Source organism: Suricata suricatta, chromosome X (genome assembly GCF_006229205.1).
Source record: "Suricata suricatta isolate VVHF042 chromosome X, meerkat_22Aug2017_6uvM2_HiC, whole genome shotgun sequence".
NCBI lineage: Eukaryota > Metazoa > Chordata > Mammalia > Carnivora > Herpestidae > Suricata > Suricata suricatta.
In genome coordinates this window covers 105635196-105658668 of record NC_043717.1, presented here as the reverse complement: position 1 = coordinate 105658668, position 23473 = coordinate 105635196, and the positions used below count along the sequence as shown (strand labels likewise).

The following is a 23473-nucleotide window of genomic DNA, read 5'->3' as shown; positions in this document are numbered from 1 at the left end:
TGTTTCTGTGTTTTAAGGGCATATAACACATTATTTGCAAGGCATATATGCTATGCACGATAAATAACTCCCCCCCGCCCCAATAGTGCTAATTTTTGTTATATTTAGAAATTTAAGACCAGGAGCAAACATCTGTCAGACTAATTTTTTGCTTTTTCATAAGTGCAACTTTTTAATAAAAATTTACATCTAGATAAACAATCTTCAGATTTTTGAAACTTTAATAAGATTTTAAAAACATCAGGACTTAGAACTGAAAAACATACACGTTTAGCACACAAATATTGTAATACGAATCAACTCCAACTCCATTTGAAAACATGTGAATCAAATTACAGTTATAGAAGTTAGTAATTCACATTTAAGCAAGTTAGCGCCTTGCTGAATTCAGCCTTTGTAAAAAAAAAGAGACTTAGTGCATATTGTAATGGCACAATGTGCTTTTGTACCATTTTGTTGATTTTTTTCCCACCTTATTGAACAAGATCAAGTTCTTGAGTGTTGGTAGATAACAGCTAACTGCCTATGACATGTGAAACGTCCAGTGGTAACAGTTACATTTTGTAACAACACTTTCTATAGATTTCTTTTCCTATCTTAAAATTTTAAAAGCAATCATTTGTAAGGATTGCATCAACATCAATTTAGCAGAGGAAGATCAAACTTTATTGAAACTGCTTGCATACAAAATATATTGCACTATAACCAAACAAATGTCAACATAAAATCCAATCTGTCGTCGCTAATATGTACAGAGAATATTGCCCAGGAGCAGTTACATTACAAGGTCATTCTACCTTGGTTAATTATCTACAGTATTTTAGACCAAACAGCTTACAGATGATGTGTGCAAGGTACCAATTTCTGTTTTCAAATACTATACATTCCCAGAATAAATAACTAAAAATCAACATTAATGTTTGGCAATACTTTTAAAAGACTTTTTAATTCTTGAAGTCATGTGCAGTTCATTGCCATTTTTATATGCTTATTTGTATGCAAGGAAAAGTAACTGTAAAATGAAAATCCAAAGTAACAAACTCACAAAAGACATCAGAGGCAGAACTTCAGTTTGCACGGCTCTGTACAGATTCAGTGGTACCCCTACCTGGAGTTATTTTTTAAGAAAAATATAACATCTTAAGAGTGAAGGTCCTTCACGTAGTTTTCCTCAGTAAATTTCACTCATAAAAATGACTCAAAAACAACCAAAACCCAACACATCAAAGAACAAAAGAAAAGAAAAAAAACGAAAGAAAAGTATTTGTTCACCAATTCTAGTCTGCTTTCCAATTCCTCTTATACATTAGACCTAATATTTCAAAGTTTACAAACATTTAACCTGCTTCCAATGTTTCTTACACAAAGTACCTGTACTTCACAGGATTATTATGCACACATGAAAATGACCTTCGTATCTCCCCAAAATAAGCTTGAAATTAAAATATGAAAAACTTCACAAAACTTGGGGAGGACAAAATAAAAAAGGCTAAGTTAAAAATTGGTCATCAGGCCAAAGAGCAGGCATATCCGACTACCTTTCGACCAGGAAGATTTGTTCCTAGCTGAGAACATGTTAGCCTCTCTCAAATGAAAAGATAGCTATTTCTTCTCCTGTCTATACAGAAAAATTACACATCCCTCTCAATAACACTATTTGTCAAACTTCAGTGCAACAAAACAAAAACAGAAACAAGTTCTATTCTTTATACTGCCTAACCTGATGTTTCTGTAAGGAAAAAAATATGGAAAGCATGCATTCTTCTATAAAGTACTAATGTTTGACAGGGTTTGCTACATCTTTAACATTTAGTGTTTCCAACTTATCTTCCCTGAACTCTGCATCCAAATATAATATTCCTACCTGCCAAGATATAAAAAAGGCACAGATCATACAACTTTTTTTTTTTTTTTTGCTAATGAAAATGACAAACATCACATCACACACATCTCAGGGTCCACTAAAATACTGGAAAAGTGGACCAAACATAAACTGACACAGGACATGAAATGACATAGTGTTTCATGAACTTCTATAGGAGATTGAAAACAGAAGTGATTACCAAAAAATGCTATTTATTCAGAAAAACGGAAATGTACTGGAGCTATTGCCCAATGCAGGAAAATGATCCAAATTAAGAAAAAAAATCACTGCTCTGTACTTTAAAAAATAAACAAAACTAAAATCCTGCCCCGAAGTGCTAAAGTATACTTAAAAGCAATGTTTCAAAATTTCAAGGTATCTTTTTGTGCAAATCTGAAAATTGTTGCTTTTGGCCAATACCAAAAAAGTAAGATTCTTAACAGAATTTGTGTTCATTTCATGCCCTGTGCCATCTTGCCTACTATTTGTCTTTGGCCTAACAAAGTTTTCTAATATGGAATAAGAGTTATGGAAATGGTATAGGAAATGTAACTTCAGAATTATGCAGTTTAGGGTACTCCATTCACAAGTGGTTGCTGGCCATCCACGTTGTCTGGCTTTTCCTTCTTCTGGTTACGATCTTTACCCATGCGCAGCCGATTACCTTCGCTGGAGGTATTCTGTAATGTTTTAGTGTGGACACTCCTTTCATTATTGCAGTCAACTCTGATCTAAAACAAGTTATAGTTGTTATATACACAGACCACATCCTATTGTAATCTGTAATTGGCCTGACGAGAAATTTAAGCCTGACATGTAACTTCCACATGTTAAAAGGGGAAATGTGGGTGAGGATAGTAGAAGTGCAAGAAACTAAGGTCAGATAGGATCTTTCTTTAGCTTATGTATTTAAAACACTCTTCTTTAACTGGAACACATTGGTCATCTCAGTGTGTCCAAAGTTAGATTAAAAACTCATAATCCTACTGTGTCTTCTTCTAAGCAAAATAAAACAGTGAGAAACAAAGTTAAAATGAATTACTATTACCAATTACGAGACAATACAGACGTATAATACCAGAGTTCAAAAGAATGGGTTATACTTCAAAGTTTGTGAAACCCAAGAGGGACACAAATTGATGCCTACTTATTCCACGATTACCAAGGACAGAACTCAACTAAGGTGGTAACTAGCCTTCGTTTACACCTTAAGTATCTACCATGGATCTGATTAACTCTCTACCATTGTCTTACAGTAGAAAAATATGAGTGTTGGTTTCTCAAAGCTTGTTCAGTAAGGCAGGGCAAATGATCAAACAATCTGAACTCTGAAGAATAATAACGGTACAAGGAAATCTGATGACAGTAACATGTAGAAAAACTGGAATCCCAAGATGTGTGTAAAGAGGAAGATAATTTAGAAATGATATTCTAAGATTTATGTAACAGTTTAAGTGCCGACACAGGACACTAAAAAAAGCTAACAGAATTTCAGATGCTGTATGAAAAGAAGATAATATTGACCAATGGGCTTAAAACAACTAGAAATATCGATCTGTTTCAAATGCAAATGCTACATATATCTCAAAATGGTTTGCTATCATTTCAATATGTGTTTAACTACTGGTCTCTGTGTGTATTTAAAAAATTTTTTTAATGTTTATTTATCATCGAGACAGAGCATGATCATGGGATGGACAGAGAGAAGGGGAGACACAGAATCTGAACTTAATGAACCATGAGATCATGAGCTGAGCTGAAGTCGGATGCTCAACCGACTGAGCCATCCAAGAGCCCCTGTCTTTTTTTTTTTTAATGTTGAGAGAGAGAGAGACAGAGACAGACAGACAGAGAGAGAGTGCATGTGCAAGTGCATGCCAGTGGGGGAGGGGCAGAGAGGGAGACAGAGAAACAGTATCCGAAGCAGGCTCTGTGCTGACAGCAGTGGGCCTGATGCAGGGCTGGAACCTACAAACTGTGAGATCATGACCCGAGCTGAAGTCGGACACTTAACCGACTGAGCCACCCAGGCGCCCCTCACTGTATATTTTGAAATGTTTGGTTGTCAAGGGTTTAGTGCTTTGATTTGGATCTATTGCCCTTTTTATTTGATGTTCTGTTTTAATCATAAATATAATTACCAATATGCATCCTTTTTAACTAATATAAACAGATTGCCAAGTTCATCAAACATGTCACTTTCAGTGAGGAATGACAAGACTGGCATCTAATTTTGGGTGTTGGTCCCAAACCAATCCGTTGTCCATAAGGAACCCTAACTGCTTAGATTAAGAATTAAGAGTTAAAGTGGGCGCCTGGGCGGCTCAGTCAGCAGAGCATCCTACCCTCAGTTCTGGCTTAGGTCATAAGCTCACGGTTTGAGTTCGAGCCCGTCGTCAGGCTCTGTGCTGACAGTGCGGAGGCTGCTTGTGGTTTTCTCTCTCCCTTTACCCCTACCTCGCTGGGTGCTGTCTCGGTTTCTCTCAAAATAACTAACTTAAAAAGAAAAAAAGAAGAGTTAAAAAAGAAGAGGAGAATATGGGCTCTGGAAAGCAGACACCAGGGTTTATTAACTGTCACTCCACTGTATGCTAACTATGTGACAAAGGACTGAATCTTCCAGTCTTTCTAAGCTTCGGTTTATTCACCTATAGAATAGGAAAATACAACCACTTACCTCAGGGCGCTGCTGTAAGATTAAATGAGACAGCACACACACACAAAGCACTCAGGGACGATGTCTGACAAGCTCGGGTAATTTTAAAAGTTACTTAACAATGGGTTCAGCATAGGTGATGACCAAGTGAGGTGGGAGTCTCAGAAATGAAGCTGGCTATAAACAAGCAGCTGACGGATCCAGCATGCACTAGCTGCACAACACAGACCTGTCTCTCACGATTAGTGCCAGGAGACAGACACCTTCTTCGCCTTACTTTCCGGACAGGACACCCTCCCTGTCCCTCAGGGCTTACTCAGGTTTCCCTCTCAGTATATTCCAGGAGTGTCTTTTCTCGGCGGAATTGGGAGGAACCACCAATGTAGTAATCAAGTCCTAATGGGCTGTCAGAGTCTTGACAAATGTGTACGACTGCATATTCTCTAGAGAAATCTTCGAACACTTGTCACAGAGATCTAAGATTGCCCACAATTGTAATGTTGAAAGGAAAATATTTCACATGTACCAACACTGCAACTTTGAACGGGTTTAAAAATCAAGTCACACAAACTCCTAAATCCCAAACTATAGTCATTCAAATAATGTAGATGTAAAGAGGCCCATGGGTTTACCTGGAGGGGTCCGTCTGCTGCTCTGCCTTTAGCCTCTCTGGGATTACGTGGGCGATTATCTGTTCGGGAGTGATCGTCGTTTCCTATAGGGTCATTTTGAAAAGGTTCAACAGTTACTGACTCTGACATGCTTATTGCAAGTTCTTTATTCTTATATTCTCATATTCTCAATTTATTTACACCACAGAATCTAAAATATAATCAACAACCTAGTGATTCCAGCTACATCATGCCTAGAAATCTAGCATGCTACCAAGTAGAAAATATTTCAGAGGCATTACAATTCTGCATCACCTATGTGATAGGTCAGCCTGTGCTAATGACCAGATGTTATGTGTAGAATCCCCAAAGAAGCTGACCTAGTTATTGGTGTTCATTCACGTATTCTACACAAGCCACAGGAAGGGGGTCTAACGTTCTGTTGACTACAGCTGAGCCTTTCCTCAGGCGACCAGTCAGTACAAAACAGAAGAAATGGGGTTTTAGTAAAATGTCCTTGAATCACCAAGATTTTTCAGAGTCCTTTAGAAACTTGCAACCATTCACCTTTACTTGTTAACAAACAAAAACTCGGGCATCTGGGTGGCTCTTTCAATTGAGCATCTGACTCTTGGTTTCAGCTCAGGTCATGATCTTACGGTTTGCGGGTCGAGCTCCAGGTCGGGCTCTTTGCTGACAGCGCAGAGTGCCTGGGATTCATTCTCTCCCTCTCTCTGACAGTCTCTGTCTCTTGAAATAAATTAATAAATAAAAACTTACAAAAAATAATGAAAAAGAAACGAAAACCTTTGTACCTTTGAAGCCACCTCCACGCCCTCTTCCTCCCTGTCCTCTTCCTCCACCGCCACGCCGTCGACCGTCTCCTCTGCGCAGAAAGTTCTCTCTCTCTTCCTCTGTTGGAGCTAATGACCAATCACTGAGTTCGTCTCTGTGGTCAGATTCTGTTTCAGAAGCATTTGATGCTTCAGAATTAGTTCCTATCGAGAGTTAAAAGTTATATACCGTTGTCTGACTTTAAAAAAAGTTAGGTTAACAGAAGCTTCCAGAGACGTTTCAGGGGTAATCCAATATTGTTCCCAATTTATAAGCCCGAAGAGTATGATTGCCTTCCATTTTGTAAAATAAATTATCTTAAATTCAAAATGAAGGGTTTCACAGTATTTGAGGTAATTTTGATTTTAAACAGTTTTGGTTCTCGTTAAAAAAACAATAAAAGGTATTTTATTAACCATCTAAGTCCAAACCTGAGTATTCCACATCATTAAACAGCTGTGTTCCTGTAAACATCTGTGCTCTCTGGAGGAAAAGTTGTCTACGACAGTTAAATGCAAGACCCTGATAAACAAAACTTCTATAAAAAGAGTTCCTTTCAACAAGGTTTGGCCCAGGGACAGAGCAGAATGCATACATTTTGCTCACCTCTGAGAGGGTGGCAAAGGCCACCATGGCAACTGGCTCAGGGAAGGATCTTTTGTGGGATCAGGGATTGAACTTAGCTTAAGGGGCATGTGTTCGCCTGGTCCACAATCTTCCCTCCCACTCCCACTAGAATAATTTATTATTAATAAAGGCATTATTAATATATGCTCATTATGCATGAGGGGGTGGGTTAATGATACAGGAGGTGGGAGTGGGGGAAAAGAGCTCCACGGTGAGGTGGCACTCCAACAGCAAAAAGAACAGACTGTTGGGAGAGGGGTTAGGGGTTAGGTTCAAGGTTGGCCTTAGGAGTAGGTGTCTCTCTCCCCCACTCCAGAATATCAACTCTACTACCTCTCTCTTCCTTTGTTGGAGCTAATGACCAATTATAGCTTCACCATTATAGCTTCTTTCCTGTGGATCTTGAAGGCTTTTCCATCTTAAAGAGTTCCTTTTTGAAATGCAAATATTTGTGAGATGGATTATACCTTATACCATCATTAGCAAGTTACATAGTAGATACACAGTTGAGCAAGAAAGACAGTAGGCACTGGCAGGTGGGGACACTGCTTAGTGAAAGGTACTGGGAGAGAAGAAAGAAGCACTGACAGAAGAGCTGGGAAGGCAAAGAGAAACTTTGCCTGATTCTTGACTGTGCCTAGGGCTGACTTTGGCCATGACACTCAAAATCACCTTATGAGCCATAGGATGCAGAGCCCTGATTTACACAGTCCATCCAGCAAGTATGACCAGCACATGCCTGACAAAAAATGAGCCACAGTACACAAATGAAAAAAATTTTGGCTATACAATAATAAAATCAGGAAAGGCCTTAAGAAAGTCATCAACACACAAGGGCTTAAGCAGGTTTATCCCCAGTCAGAATGTGGACAGAACTCACACCTGCCCTGTAAACTCTATGTGGTATCATCAGCTTTTAAGTCTAGATCTCTTGCAACACAATTTGACCCACTGTGAATTGGAAAGCACGTAGTGAGAAACCGTTATAATGGGGTGCTAATGAATATTAGAGATTAGCAGCTATTAAGTCTAGGAACAGATAAAGTTACCGAGTAAAATGCTTAGTTTGTACCTGAAGCATATCCAGGACCGCGTCTGCCGTGCCCCCTATTTCTGTAAGGTCTACTACCTCGACCCATTCCTTGACCATCATCAGTCACATAGCCTTTTTCCTTATCTGTACGACTTGGTGGTGGTCTAGAACTAGCTCCAATCTGTCGCAACTGCTCATCAATTTGTAATCTCTCCAAACGCAACTGGTCTACTTCCTATTTAAAATATACAAGATAACAGTAAAAATAATTTGACATTTTACTTAATAATACCTTTCTCCTTTTCATCAGATAAAAAATATACTGGAAATATTTCAAGTTCAGCTCTAAATTTATAGTAAACACTGTTACACAGAATTATCAGGAAATTGAATGGTCTCCTTACAAAGAAAAATTACTATAGATAACAGATTATTGATGTCCATGATTAGAGATATAACAAAAATACTCAGCATTAAAATTCTACGGAATAGACTTTGCAGTTTGATTTGGCGCTATCATCCAACAGAACCTCTTAAAGCACAGACACACTAGTTTGGGGACTTCTTGATGATAGGATATTGAATCAAGCAACTCTAAAACAGATGCGAGAGACAGTTAAGGCTTAACCAGCTAACCTTAAAAATCACACACTGTAAATAATCTTAATTGAAATACATTTGCCAGTTAATATTGTAATCCATGAAGCACTGAGTTTGAGCTATCTTCTGCTTTTAAAGAACACGTATTATGGTAAGTCTTTGGATGCCATTGCACAATTAAGGAAAAAAAATTATTTTTGATGAACTGAAAATGCTCACGTTCCTTAAATGGTGGGGAAGGGACTACTATTGAAGAGCTGACCAAACAAGTTAGGTCTTAATATCGTGCCTTGAAACCTCTTAAAGACTGCATCACTGCTATAACAAGTACCATGAACAGTATTGATGTTGATCCAAATATACACCTGGGGTCCACTGACAGACTGTCACACACAGTGCTTCTGACATATCCAGATGAAGCCCCAGTTCTAACCCTTGTCCTTCTAATCTACCCATACGCGTCTCCTTTACTGGCTTTACGGAACTGGATCCGTAGCTCTAGTGGTACGGGGTATCACAGGGACCGCCTACATGGACAGTCACTGCATAAGCCCCTGTGTTAAGCTAAGTTCCTAAAATCTTGCTTGTGGAAGTTTTTGGAAAACAAAGGGCAGATACATTTGATCTATGCTCTGAACTAGAATTCCTCTTTCACAAAGGACCTGAGCAAAGGAGAGACTGACTGAGTGGCTCACTCCAAGAGTATAGTTATAGCTCAGGGAATGGGCGGATATCAAGCAGTCGCCTTTTGGCGCCAGATGCCAGGCCCAATCAAGGGAAGATCTGGTGATGGAAAGAATGGCAAGAGGACAGCTGCTGATAACCAAAAAGGATATTCAATTGTGAAGAATAAGTAAAAAGATCACTAAAAAAGGAACATTCGTCAAAAGAACAAGGGACTGGTTACAGTGCAACCCTAACTCTCCAGGTCATTAGACTTCTTTAAGCTAAGAATTGGAGAAAAACACATACGACAGATTACAAATAACACACACTTTAAAACACAAAGAAGCAAACCAACAGGGTATCCTATCATGCAAACCTTGCTGGATGAAACCTTCCCATTTGCAATTAGTAACTGACCACCAGAAGAAGGAATGCAATGCCTAGCTATTGCACTTTTTCCTTCCTTATTTACATCCAAGTCAGAACTTTTTCCTTCTTTCAAGAAATCAGCAAAAATATTCTTATTAAGATAGCATCATAAATAAAGAAGTTGGATTATTTTTAAAAATACTATTTAGTACCAGTCACTGTAATTTTGATGCATATGGATATAAAGAAATCAGAACAGTGACATGGGTAAGACTCCATTTCATTGAACTATAGAACATTTGGGCAAGAAATTTTAAGAAGCATCCAGTATAGGGAGAAGTGACTTGCCTAAAGTCACATAACCTAGTTCATGGCAGAAGGCAGGCTAGGAGCAAATCACTGTACTGCCAATTCAAGTGCTCTTTCCACTAAACCCTGTGGCCTCCTACTTCCTGATTTCCAGCTGGCAATCTAGGAGGCATAACTGTACAAACACTAACTAAAACGAGCATCTACAAGACACAAATTGCTTCTATTCTATATAACGGAACATAGAGAAAAATACAAACGGTAAACGTTTAAACGTAGGACTTCATAAAACACTGGGATTTCCTTGATAAATGACATAAAAGGGACAAACAAAGCCAAGTGTTACAGACACAAAATCTGGCCTGGAAAAACTCACAAGGGCTAGAAAGGATCAATTGAATAAAAGGCTATGTACAGGAGTACCTAAATTGAGTAAGGGTTTAACAGAAGGATAATGGGAAATAGGGGAATTTGTTGAGAACTGGGATACCGGTCCTTAGATTTATGACAGAAAACTGACTTTTATTTTCAGAAGGAATATAATAAGCAAAACAATGTATTTTCTCTATTACCTTTTACAGGTCATTCATTGTAATGTACAGGCTAGAATGAACCTTCAATGATGAAAGATTGACTGTGGAGTTTTTAATATGTTAGCACAAAAGGATTAAAAGTTAAAGTTCTTCTTGTTCTCACCTTTAAATAGTTCAGGTGATAATCCAGAAGAACAGTGGCATTAGCAATGCTGTCCTTTGTTCCCACAAAAACAAATGGTACCATACCCTGAAAAATAAATGGCAACAATGATCCTATAAAATTAATAATGGATTAATCTGAAAAAAGAATGCAGATAATGACTAAATTCCTAGCACAGGACCTGACAAACGGTAGGTATGCAAATGTTTGTTGAAAATATAAAGCAACATCTAGAAACTAAAGTAGTTGGTATATTTTACATATCTACTGAGTAATGATAAATCAAAATGGCAACCTCAGGTGCACCAGATTATTGTGTTTTAAAGCCTACTTTTAAATGTTGGCAAAATCACAAAATATGTAATTCCAAATTATAACAAGCTCTGACATGAGATGCATAAACAAAATGAATACTTTAAAATAAAATACTCCAATATACTACAGGTTTTATCTAGATCAAATTCTTTAAAGAGAAATTTGAAGTTAAATACTAGGGCACAGAAATTAAAACGAAATCTATTTTGTTAACCAAGTCAAGAGAGTACAAACAAAACACAAACAAAAAGAATCAGAATAAATTAAAAGGTACTAATTATTCTGTGCAGGGTGGAGAGGGGCAGAGGCAGATCAAAGAGCACAAAATTTAGCATTTCAATCCACTTCAGTACTGTACACACTGTAAAAGGTTGAATCATATGGAAAGTTTGATCTTTTCGCAATGGTACTCCTTTAACATAAAGATAGATTTTTAAAAAGGAGTATATTAAAAATCTATACTTCTAGCCCATCAGTACAAGTGAGAAAAAAATCCTATTTCTAGTCACCAGTTATAGGTGTTGTGCAAATTAATAGCTGGCAATTATGATACTCAAAGTTTGACAATACCTCATTTATTTGACTACTGAAGAAATCCATATGCTTACTGATATTCACACATGACTATAGTAAAGCATACAGTGGCTGTGATGAGGATATAATTTTCTAGGCAAAGTTTCTAGGTATGAAAAGCCAAGAAGCTGTCTCTTTATCAAGTATCACTCTTTGAAAACGAGCATTCATTTGATAGGAGAGACGGCTTTGGCTTGTCTGTACTCAGTAGACAGCATCTTGATTGTATATGAGGCTGGAACAGGTTTTTTTTTTCCTTTCCCTTCCACAGGAACCTGGCTGCTGACGGGGCACAAAACTCAACGATTAGGAAATACTGCGTGTAGCATGACCTTCATTCGGTAGGCAAGGCACTGCTTCCTCGTAGCAAAGGCCACCTGAAGAGCCAGGTGTTGCTGAAGACGCATGGGCCTCCTATGGACTTTTGTGTGCAGTGAGTAACGTAGAGACTGGGGCAATAATTAGGCCTATGAAGCAAATCTCCTTTCCTCAAAAACACTTTTGACTGTGTTTTCCCCAACTGACATCATTACAGAGCAGTTAAATCTTATTATTTTCCAAAATGTCATATAATGAAATGCTGCACTCTTCCCTCTGGATCATGCATGACCAAAATAGACTTTAAAACCTTATGTCACAGAGTTAGTCTGATCAACTTTGAACAAATAAGTTTACAATGTTTTCTGTTTCCCCATGTCCAAACTGGTTGTACCCAAGTGCCACTCTAATTTGAGCACATCGCTAGTGGACCAGAATAGGAAACTAAAAATCAAGACAGGCAAGAGCACAATGATGGCCTTTAATACAGACACCAGGAGAAAGGGATTCCCTCATTGAGATAAGAACTGGGCTGCCCAGCAGAGAGGACTATCCGATCCACTTGTGGTTATATTTCCCTTTATCAAATGGCATTTCTGCTTTTAATCTCTGGTGAGTCATACCGTTTTTCCCCATAACCAGTTCTCTTGGGTCAGGTAGGCGGCCCTGTCCTCAAGGAACTCATGATCTGGCCAGACAGATTAACAAGATGACGTCTATGTAGTACCTACTGCTAGAGGGCTGAGCAACCTGGAGCGCGGAAGGGGGGAAGGCAGTGGAGCTGGTCAGAGGGAGGGGAGGACCTGTGGCGAGCACACAAAGGAGAGCCGCACAAGGAATCAGGTCAAAGCAAGGCGGCGAGCTGGAGGGGAAAGAGCGCGCCGGGAGCGGAAACGTAGTAGGCATGCGGAGAGAGAGAACCGTGTTCAGAGAACTCGGAGTACTTCGGTATGGCCCAAGCTGCTCTGGAGGGCAAAGGGGAGGAACAGAAAGAGGGGACACTGGACAGGTGAGCATCAGAGAAAGGCTTTTATAAGCAACAGGAAGGCATTTGAGCTCTCTCCACAGGGCAATGGATGAACACAGCCCGAACCACTCCTCCACCATCCCCCAACCCTGATGATCATTTGTAGTCTCTCTTAACAAGGGGAATTAAACAGTAAAATATAAAATTAAAATGTATTTTTCAAGGAATGTTTTCCTACCTGCCAAGCCTTGAGTTCAGGTTTCTGGGATTCCCCTGCTACAATTGATGAAACCACTAACACCTAAAGCAGTATAAGGAATGCAAGTGACGTCATTAACTATAACAACTGATACACAGAAGCCTGAACGCAGGACTTTCACTGTAGGACTTCTAAACCCATTTCTAAACAGTTAGGTTAGTCCAAATATTGAAAACCAGTTTCTAAAATATGGTTCTGAGTAGTAACTAGTGCATCTAACAGAAGGTACATTTTGAGCTACCACAACCTGCAAAATCTCAAGAGATACAGCATGAAAAAAATGAAAGACCACCCTCAAAAGAAAAATGTGATTGATCACTAAATGTAACCCCACATTTCATATTTACTCATCACATTTGTCACTCTGAGTAGTAGGTAACACTTTGGTTTGTAATCTCTCGTAAGATGGCAATTGGATTTCCAAAAAAAAAAAAAAATAAAAAAAAATACAGCAGTAGCCTATAAGCCTAACCAGAGAAAACACCCAAAACACCAATTTTGACATCTGGGTCAAAGAAATTACTTTGAGTATAATTCAAAGTGATAAATATTTCTTACCCTCTGGACTTTTGTACTGTTAGGCTGAGAAAAATGAGTGCTGTTTTCCTTTATATCTATATGTTTTTTGTCTTCTGAGGGAGTAGGTCCAACCCTTGAGTTACTGGAAGGTAGGGAATTTGGTGGCATAATTTCCTTGGTAAAAAACACAAAAGAGAAAAAAGGACCAATTTAAAAGCCTTTATTTAGCTCTACTTTTGTATCAATGATATTTAAAAAATATAAATTATTATAAACATTTTTGGCAGACAAAATTACAGAATGCAAATATAATACAGGAAACCCCACAAAAAATTTAGCATCAGCTAAAAGAACCTTTCACCAAAAAAGATTCGACAATACACGAAAATCACGGCAGCGTGGGGGGATTCAGAACAGTATCGTTGTACAGAAGAGCACGTCCCTGCCTCCTCCACCCCAGCCAAGTCCTTTCGCCAAAAAGCATGTATTCATGAAGTTAGAAGTGAGGACCATTACATTTAAAGACTCGGGAGAGATGCTATATCCAGTAAGTATTTAAAGCACAACTAAACACACAGACACACAAACTCAAAAGGTCAAAGGATGAAAGCCAGAGAACCTAACGAGTGTACCAACTTGGTCTCTGTCAGCAACATTAAGTAATATTTGAAAAGGGCCTTATACTCTTTTTAATTTATAACCATCCATTTTGAAGATTAAGAAGATTTAAAGGGATTCAAGTAACTAGTCCCAAGTCACTCTCCAACTACGACAATGACTGGCATGGTTAATTGTCAGAATTCTTACATTCCCAGGATGTGCATATTACAGAGGCCTCTAAATTAACATGTTGAATAAAATAGTAAGAAACTTTATCAGACAGGGTGTCTAGGTGGCTTAGTCAACTAAGCATCCAACTCTTGATTTTGGCTCAGGTCATGGTCTTGAGATTTGTGACACTGAGTCCCGAGTTGAGCTCTCTGCTGACACGGAGGAGCCTGCTTGGGACTCTCTCTCTGCCCCTCCCCTGCTCATACCCACTCTCTCCCTCTCTCAAAACAAATACACTTAAAAAAAACCTTTATCAGACAAACTAGAAACACATGCACTACAACATACCTCTTCTTGGGGAACACTTTTCTCATTTTCAGCCTCAATTCTCACCCTCACAACTCCTGACTTATCCACAATTTCCTGAATCAGTTTTCCATTTTTTCCAATTACTTTGCCTAAGTGGAGAAATGAGTAATTCATGTTTAGTTTTACAAACATCGATTTCAAACCAGTAAGCACAGTCCCCTGTAAACTATCACATTATATATAAAACTGTAAGATTTCAGGGTGCCTGGGTGGCTCAGTCAGTTGAGCATCAGACTCTTGATTTCGGCTCAGGTCACGATCTCCTGGCTCATGGGTCCGAGTCCCATGTGGGCTCTCTCTCTCTCTCCCCCAAAGTAAATATACTTTAAAAAAATGTTAAGATTTCAAAACCGAAACAAAACAAAGTCTTTTCAAAAAGAGTTAAACTGGTTTCTGTTTTGTTAGGTTGTCACTGTTTAAACTATTTTGGTCAAGTATCAGAGGTGTTTACATCTCATGAACTGATGAGATAATTTTGAATTTTTTAAGAAGTTCAAAGATACGGTCTTATTTTGCATAAAAGGCTATACTTGAGATACGCCGCTACCGTGGTATGTAGCGCTCTTTCTGCCAAGTTCTGTGAAAGGAATTAAGGGAAAGGCCGCCTGTTACAGAATACATTTGTTTATTCATTTGACAATTTCAGTTGTATCTGTACCTGATTTAAATCTGCTTCTCTGCCCATGGCAAATATTTTTAGAATTTCAAATGGCACATTTATAAAAGATACGCTAAGTCTGAAAGTGATTTAAGCAGCTATACATACACCTAAAAGAAGTGCACATATGAGGCCAATGTGTTAACATATTACTTCTGTGCATCACTCATAAATTGTATCAGTATATTAAGAGGTGAGGTATGATTTCTTAATCTTTTATTAGTCACAGAATGAAAGATTAGGAAGTCACACTTTGAGATAACCCAAAACCACTATGAAAAAACTTAAAACCAGTTCGAGATTAAGTACTGGTCAATAACACCAGTTAAAACTCCAAAGACATCAAATACCAGTAATTAAGAGGCACTCTTCCACTCAGTTTATAAAACTGAATCAATCATAGGCTTAACCAGGACATGCCTGCTTTCATAGCCATCAGCATGCATCCGTGTAAAGCACGACACAGCAAATAACAGTATTGGTTTCAAAAAGTGACATGTGCATTCCCTGGGATTCTGGAGCCCGCCCGAGGCACCTACAGCACCCTGACACGGGCCAGGTCCGCCGTGTGCGTGCCCCACCGCCTTAGCAAAGGCAGGGCTGGGGGAAAACTGGAAGCCCACATTTGCTCGGAGTTAACTGTAGATACAAGAACCCAGCAAAAAAGCCTCCCCATAGGATCTTGTGGCTCTCCTGATCAGCAGAATTTTGGCTCTCTAGCCATGTCTCGAAGACTTACTCACTCCTATAACCTCTTTTGACTGGTCAGGGAACAAAACTGACACTAAATCAGGACTCCTGACATAGGTAGGTCCTTTTGTCAATTATTTCTGCTTCTCTTTTCTTCAAAAGAAAGAGGTGGGAGAAGAGAGAAGTTGTATGGAGTCATCCCACCGGTCATTTTTTAATCTAGGACACTTGGATTTTCATGAATAAATGCTGATTTTAATAAATGTCTAAGTGATGAAAAAAATGAGTTTGTCACATGTTGCTATTACTATCTTAACCATCCTAAGGCCTGTGTGTTAACTACAGCTACCTGAATAATTAAACCAATTCACTGTCAAAGTGGGGTGAAAAGCAAGCACATCTTTAGAAAAGAATGACAAATCTGTGTACGTACTAAACAGAGTCTGTGAAAAATAGAGATCATAAATCATATACAGTGTGACTCCAAGAAAACTCATTCAATACTAATTAGACATCTTCCCAAAGATATGCCTTGCCAAATCTTTTATTATACAAAAACGCTTTCTGAAAACTCTAAACATTCCCGGTATTTAGTAGACAATCTCTAAAACAGAATTGTCTTATTTTACTCACTAGAAACAAAAACCAAACCCAGGCTGACGGTACTTCAGCAGGCTTTCTGGTGAAAGGTCAGTTCCCTTTAGGTATGAGCACAGGTAGAACCCACTTTTAATAGCAGATAATGCAACTCTACATCACACAGTCACTTTCAAATCCCAACTGACAGCTTGCTACAATTCTGCTCTACTGAACTGGATGGAATTGTTCTGAATGACAAGAAACAAGAGGTCACATTTACAGAGTTCCCTACTATGTCCAGACCCTACTAGGTAATGTGTACTTGTCTCTACCTTTCTACTTACACCTTCCTATTTAGTTATCACAGCAACCCTCTGAGGTGGACACTATTATCACATTTTTTAGAAGTAAGGAAAATAAGATTCAAGGGGGCTGAATTAGTTACAAGATTAAATAGGTACCAAACAGTGAATGAGGGACCGAAATCTAAATCCAACTCCAACACCCAAAAACTTTCCTCTTATGGGGATCATGCCATTCCTCAAATGAACTTCAATGAATCTGACACAGAGGTTTCTGTTTGTTAATTACTGAAAAAACTGTCTATTGGCTATATTTTATAAGAATTTCTAAATTTAAGAGAACTTTTCTAATTAGAAAATGTAAGCAATTGCTTGGCAAACTGTAAATAAAAGGAAAAAAAGTATCATTCAAAACCCTACTTATTCTTAGGAGATCAGGATAGTGCTTTCCATAAAACTGGTATCCAAGTTACCTCCGTAATACCACATTCTTTAGCTGTCTGTACAATACAGCTGAATTAATAAGTCTGCATTCACTTCACCAGTCTTTATTCCTTAACTAATTTTCTTCAGGAGAAAAATATTATTCCAAGTGTTTTAAATAGCATAGGAAGATGTTTGTAATTCTACGCTGAAAGAAAATAAAACCAGGCTTAGCAGGACTGAAACTATGGGAACAACAACATGCACAGGAAATCCTTATTTTCTTCTTCTTTAAACTTTCCAGAGAGCTGGCATTACTTTTTATAAGCGGTTGTGATACCAAGTTCAGAAAAATAAAAAATGTACAGACAGTATGTCCCAATTTTATGTATAAATTAAAAACCTAGGTAGTGCTCTTGATAAAAACCGCATCTTATTTTGAAATGTCCTGCTAAAGACATCTGTAGCATTTGAAAGTACTGGTAAAGAGTTTCTGGTATCTGCTGGTACCTGTGATGGTGATAATAATAAAACAATAGCACTCAAAGCCAAAATGAATTACTGTTAATGTTGCAAAAAGCCCCAGAGACCTTCTGAGTTACTTTTAGCTCTGCAACTTATTAGCTTAAGTAACCTAGGTTCAGATATTCAACTCTGCCGTAATTAAGAACGCCATCATTTTATAGCTCCATCAGAGAGACCAAATACCAATCTCTTCCAAATTATAAAGCCCTCAAATATCAGTCACTTTGAAGAAATATATTTAATTTTAAGATATACAAAATACACACCGAAGAGGCTGTGCGAAATTCATCTTTCCAGGTACTAGGAGGTTTGAATTAGGAAAGCAGTATCTTTTGTAGGTCTTCTAATTTTTGAGCATATTTATCAAATATTTTCTGTACATTGTAACAACAGATCGTATTTCAAAGACAAACCTTTGATTAAAGGACTCTCCAAGGAAGCGAACATGAAATTCTCTCGGTGTAACTAAATTGTTTTACCTAACTGCTGGTTTTTGAAGTGTATGTAAACGGTAACTTCCGACTCACCAACTAAGTTCCTTGGAACCTGTATGACATCTTCAGCAAATTCCAGAAAGCTTCTAGCCTTTTTCACTGCATCCTGATCCTAACAACAAAGGGGAAAAGATTTAAGACAAAACATGAGCCAAATGAAATATTGTTTATTTTGGAAAAAAAACTACTTCGTAAAATTTTACCTCTCCATAAATGTGAAATGTGCAGGTGTCTTCATCTAAATCAATAGCAGTGACCCCGGGCACCTTTCTAGCTTGCTGAATATTAGCACCATGAGTACCAATAGCCAGGCCCATCAAATCTTCTCGGACGATAAACTGTTCATGAAACCTCGAGGCAAGTTGCCTTGAACTCTGAAGAGAAATGCACATCTGATTAATATGCTTTATCAACTATTAAGACAACTGTATTTAGGTCAGCCATGTAAATTATCTTGACCCTATGTATGAGGGGCCTATAAATTACTTTCAGTTGTAAACTTCCAGGGTTAAGAAAATCACTCCCCAATAGCATAAGTACTTTTTAGATTACTGAAGATCAATGCCATCTGATAGATTTTCTGTTAATAGGAAAGGGCTTGTTGACAAGTTTCCAAGGTAACTTTTGAAAGCCTATTTGCAAGGCTGCCTTAGTTAACCTATGACATCAACCATATCATAATTAAGAAGCAGATGAAATGTTCCCAAATATAAACCAGCTCACTGGATCTGACAGACTCAACGTTATTTGAGTAAAAAAAAAAGTTTTAATATCATCTTTAGAGAAAATTGTAGTCACTTCATTTTTATTAAAGAATATCAGTACATATACATTGTTTTTTCAATTTTTTTCCCTGGAAACTCACCATTTATATACCTTATCATTAGATACTGTGGTCTAGATATCCCTCTGATGAAGAGATGACATTAAAACAATACTTCTCTCCACCCCCCACCTCCCCAACCTGAGAAACGGAATCATAAAAATTGTATCAAATGATTGTAGAATGCCAAATATTTACAACTTATCTTGTAATATGCATGTGCAATCCAAAAAGAGATCAGAGTCTGTAAGACCTTGTGATCTGGATCCACAAGTACGATGAATTCTTTCAAATCTTCAGTCATGACCGAACCAAGTTACACTGATACCCCAAACTTGTGGATAATTGCTCTCTTTAAACAGCATTGTCAAAATGTAGTATTTAGTTCTAGCATGCCATTAATGAAAACCAAACATATTAGTGGCTCATGTTGAAAAATGGAAATTTCTTATCTGAATATGTGGATCTCTTTAATATTAGTAGTGAGGAAAGAAAGGCATGCATGCGGAATTTCTCAGTATTCAACATACCTGCTGATTTGAACGTATGAGTGTAACTACTGTAAACAATTGTGAAAGTATAATATCTGTTTTGTAGATAAGAATAACAAAATGTATCAAATATTCCTAGGGGTTTTCAAAAAGTCCTGGTTCATTCACCTGGTTCATTCTTTTCACTGATATTTCTCTGATAAATGGTAAGCCGAGGGTATCATAACAGATCATTTAAGAAGAATTAGATGTTTAAGAAGAGGCAGGAGTATGTTTTCCATAATACAACGAAAGTTAGGAGGCTGTTCTTGCCTAAAAGTTATGAGAGAATTCCTGAAGAAACCACAAATGGGTGAACATAGGGACATTAATAAAGAATGAGAGTAAAAACCAATTAAACAGACCTCCAAGGCCATAAGGAAAACAAAGTAGCAAAAGGAGAGAGGAATGTCTCCTCTCCTGCTAAGAGTTCAGAATTAAACATCAAGTGGGAAGGTGGCAAGTCTCACAGGGTTTTTACAAGAATATAGCCTTGACTACCTTTCTCTCTTAAAACGCAACTTGGAACTCTTTTTTTCTCTATTATTTTAACTGCATGGTGTTTTCCCTCTAATGAAATGAATAATGATGAAGAACTCTGGAATCTGACAGTCATACCTCGAGCTGGGACATTAAAATCCATTTAGTTTCTATGGTAATGAATGGAAGTACTAGATAGTTATCAATGAAAATAAATGTATGGTGATGGAAATTACTGGAGGATTAATAAAAGTAGATAAAATGCACCTTAAGAGACGAAATAGTAAGTTAGGGAAATAGCCTCTGGCAGGAATCTGAAGACAGGAGGTTTTAAAGAGTGACAACCAATTAGAATAAAGAAGTTCTATACCCTTTTAAACAGAGATAAACATACATAATGAAAGGAATATGATTAGATATTTAAATACTCTCTAGTACTTATATGATAACATGTTATATGGAAGAAGCATTGCCTCATTTTATTAGCAGCTTTGATGAATTTCTAGGCAAACTGAGTTGACCAGAAGTTCCTTAATATACATCAACTGCTGCTTAATTCTGAACCCTCAGGCATGAAAAACTTTAGTATGATTACGCTTTGTAGAATTTAATTTTTCAAAATATAAAATAAAGGGCATTGCTAAGAAACAGTAAAGAAAGGACAACGTGCCCATATTCAAGCTTCACAACTCTAGAGTTCTCATTTCCAGATAGCCTTACAAGCAGCACTAGGGAAAGCCACATACCTCTAGCTGCTTACTGGCTTCTTCGTTCCTCAATATCAGAGACAGCTTAGTGCGCAGACTCCGAAAGTGCATGTCAATTAGCATGTGTGCTCGTTTTGAGGTGACTTCATTGACTGACTAAGGGATATAAATTGGTACCATTATTATCGAAGCAAATACACCAAATGAAATAGACCAAAATAGCCAAGTCAAAATCACTCACCAAAATGACAAGCTGATAATTCTCTGGATCGTAAGTTACAGAAAAGGCACCAACTGCCTTTTTAAAGTCCTTATGTGCCGATTCTTTGGCACACCTACAAATAAAAACAATATCCACTGTGAAGTTAAGATGCAGGATTACCAACTACTGGCATAAATACGTGCAGAGATTTGCACTTAGTCCAACTGTGAATTCATAGTAAACACAATGCATGCAAAATAGGCTGTATCCATTTACAAGTTTAGTCCCTTGTTAATGTATCTCTGAAATACTTAGCCCACTCAAGTAACTGACATTAAAGACAAAGGTTCCTTCGCTGTACATCTCTGTGCTACTCGGCCCAACCAAGCATTTGAGAATGCAGAGAAAGGAAAAAAACCAGTTATGTTCCTAAGAGATTACTTGTGGTCTTAGATTACCAAAAGTTACATTATTTAGGGGAGTTACTCTCCTCTGCCATGTTTCCTTATTTCAGTTACACAGGATTAGTCAGTAATTTTCTTGAGTTCGTTGAAAACTTTTGAGGATAGCTGCAGGGTACCCAATTTTGTTCTGTTGCTTCTTTTCTATAGGAAAACTGCCGATCAATTTACGGGTGAGAAGGAAATGTATAGAAATCAGAAGGCACAAAAATTTACACACATATGCAATCTCTACAATCAAAAACGATTTCTATGTATTCTGAATTGCAAAATAACATTTACCTAAAGTGTGACACATCCAAATCCAACTCATTATATTCCCCTTGATCAAACCTTTAAAAAGGAACCTCTTATCTAAAAAGTGTTTAAGTATCACCCCAGACCAAGGATTAGAAGATGGAGATGACCTTTGGAAGCTTCTTTAGCTCTACCTATTACATGTTTATCTGGAAATAGTTACTAAAGGGAAAAAGCTTGGAGAAATCATTATCTAGAACTTGATTTGTGACTTTTATGAAAAAAGATCTGTACTAATCGATTTTCAAAATCTCAAAAATTCTACGAACAAAGCTTATTCTGGGAAACAAATGCATCTAGCCAAGTTAGCTTAAAACAAATCCAGTGCTGGCTTAATTCTACAACTGGAAAAGCTAAAGACAGCTTTTTTCACTACTTTTGCAAGCCATTTTTTCCAAAGTTCACTGAATTTAAAACTTGGTTTCTATTATTTTAAAATTTATATTCTTTTAAATTAATTGCTAATCACCTTTAAGTCCTCAGCATTTCTCGTATACCAACTTACATTTGTCGTAAGTCCTCTGGCACGTCCAGTTTGATTTTATGGAAAGTATCTTTTGTGGCAGGTTTGTTGGGATTAACTGACCGCAGACGTTCGATTGTGACAATTTCGTTGTATGTAGCATCACACGCTGCATATTCTATTACATAAAACTGAGAGAAATAGATAAAAGTCATTCCTGTCATAATGTTTAAAATAAGAACAATAAGCTCTACCTAATTCAGTTATTTTTAAGCGTTCTAGAGGGAAAAAAATGTATTTGATCAACTTAAACACATGACACATACTGAACATGTCGAGAAAATATTTTAATAAAATAACTTGAGTTACATATTATTTTAAAATAGAAATCCACACTGAAACAGAATACCTGAGATTTAGAAAAGGAAAATAGTATAAAAAATTTTAAATATGGATTTTCCTACCTCACCCTTTATCATCCTCACTTTAGCTAACCACCAACAGCAAGGCTCTTTTTCATTTGCTCTGGAATAAACCTACACAAAAATTATAACATAGATTATTTCATAATTAACACCATTCAGAAATCTACAGATTATCAGACATCGAAGAAAATTATTAAAATGAGCCAGGTGTCTAACAAACCCATATGTTATATGCCTCACAGCAGACTGCAACCCCACATCTAGACATTGATACATCATGAGAAACTACTTGATTGCCTGGGAGAGTCCTGTACAAAGCGCCTTTCAATCTTTGTTCTATGTCAGTAATAATCAGTTCTCTGCATATGAACGCTCAAGAAAAGCTGACTGTTCATAAACCCGGGCATGCTTTCCTTGGATACTTTGTGAGGTACAAAAATGTTATCTAAAAATGTACAAACTTGTTTTTGTTTTACTCTGATAAGTAAATAACGGATTGGAAGTTACTGACCTTGGCCTACTTACTGGCTGCATGGTCACTAAGTAAGTGAGGCCTCTGACCACTCAGCCCACTATGGATACCACCCTGGCATGCATGTCTCCTGGGGCCTAAGCAAACAGAACCTTGGTCACTCCCTGGGTTCCTGCCCTCTCCCTCTCCCCACACTAAAATGGACAATTCCATGCTGGCAATCCTCTGCATAGCATCTTCCTGCTCTCACATCCTGGATCAGGTCTTCTAACCCATCTCTCTGGTGACGTCAAAGTTCACTTACGATGTGCAGCAGGGAAGCTCTTGTGAAGACACTAGCAAGTCAATGTTAAGAGGAAAAGAGACAGCACAGTATACATGAAAAGAGAGAGAGAGAGACAGAAACACTCAGAAGCAGAAAGCAACAGGGAAGACAGATGGATAGGGAGGAAAGGACAGGTGAGGAGAGGTACAGAGCCCAAGGCTGACGAGAAACTCAAGGCTCCAACTCTTGTCTCCCTTTCGCAACTGAAGTTGACAGTGACACAAAGCAGTGACAAGTTAACTCATCCTATCTTTCTCTTTT

General features: G+C 37.8%; 1 protein-coding gene across 12 annotated transcripts in view; it reads right to left on the bottom strand.

The window, feature by feature from the left end:
* Positions 1 to 203: 203 nt before the first annotated feature.
* The window catches only part of FMR1 (fragile X mental retardation 1), a 36965-nt gene continuing 13695 nt past the window's right edge, over positions 204 to 23473 (bottom strand). Inside the window, exons 4-17 of one of the 12 annotated variants that reach the window (XM_029929769.1) lie at positions 22455 to 22526; positions 22033 to 22181; positions 20809 to 20902; positions 20607 to 20723; positions 18231 to 18401; positions 18061 to 18139; positions 14336 to 14445; positions 13256 to 13390; positions 12677 to 12739; positions 10266 to 10352; positions 7665 to 7860; positions 5947 to 6129; positions 5153 to 5235; positions 204 to 2595 (exon numbers count right to left, since the gene is read on the bottom strand). In XM_029929769.1, coding sequence (XP_029785629.1) covers positions 2434 to 2595; positions 5153 to 5235; positions 5947 to 6129; positions 7665 to 7860; positions 10266 to 10352; positions 12677 to 12739; positions 13256 to 13390; positions 14336 to 14445; positions 18061 to 18139; positions 18231 to 18401; positions 20607 to 20723; positions 20809 to 20902; positions 22033 to 22181; positions 22455 to 22526 — 1701 coding nt within the window. In that variant the 3' untranslated portion in view covers positions 204 to 2433. The remainder of the gene's footprint in view (positions 2596 to 5152; positions 5236 to 5946; positions 6130 to 7664; positions 7861 to 10265; positions 10353 to 12676; positions 12740 to 13255; positions 13391 to 14335; positions 14446 to 18060; positions 18140 to 18230; positions 18402 to 20606; positions 20724 to 20808; positions 20903 to 22032; positions 22182 to 22454; positions 22527 to 23473) is intronic. The other 11 variants (XM_029929771.1, XM_029929770.1, XM_029929775.1 and 8 more) reach the window with 11 other exon arrangements.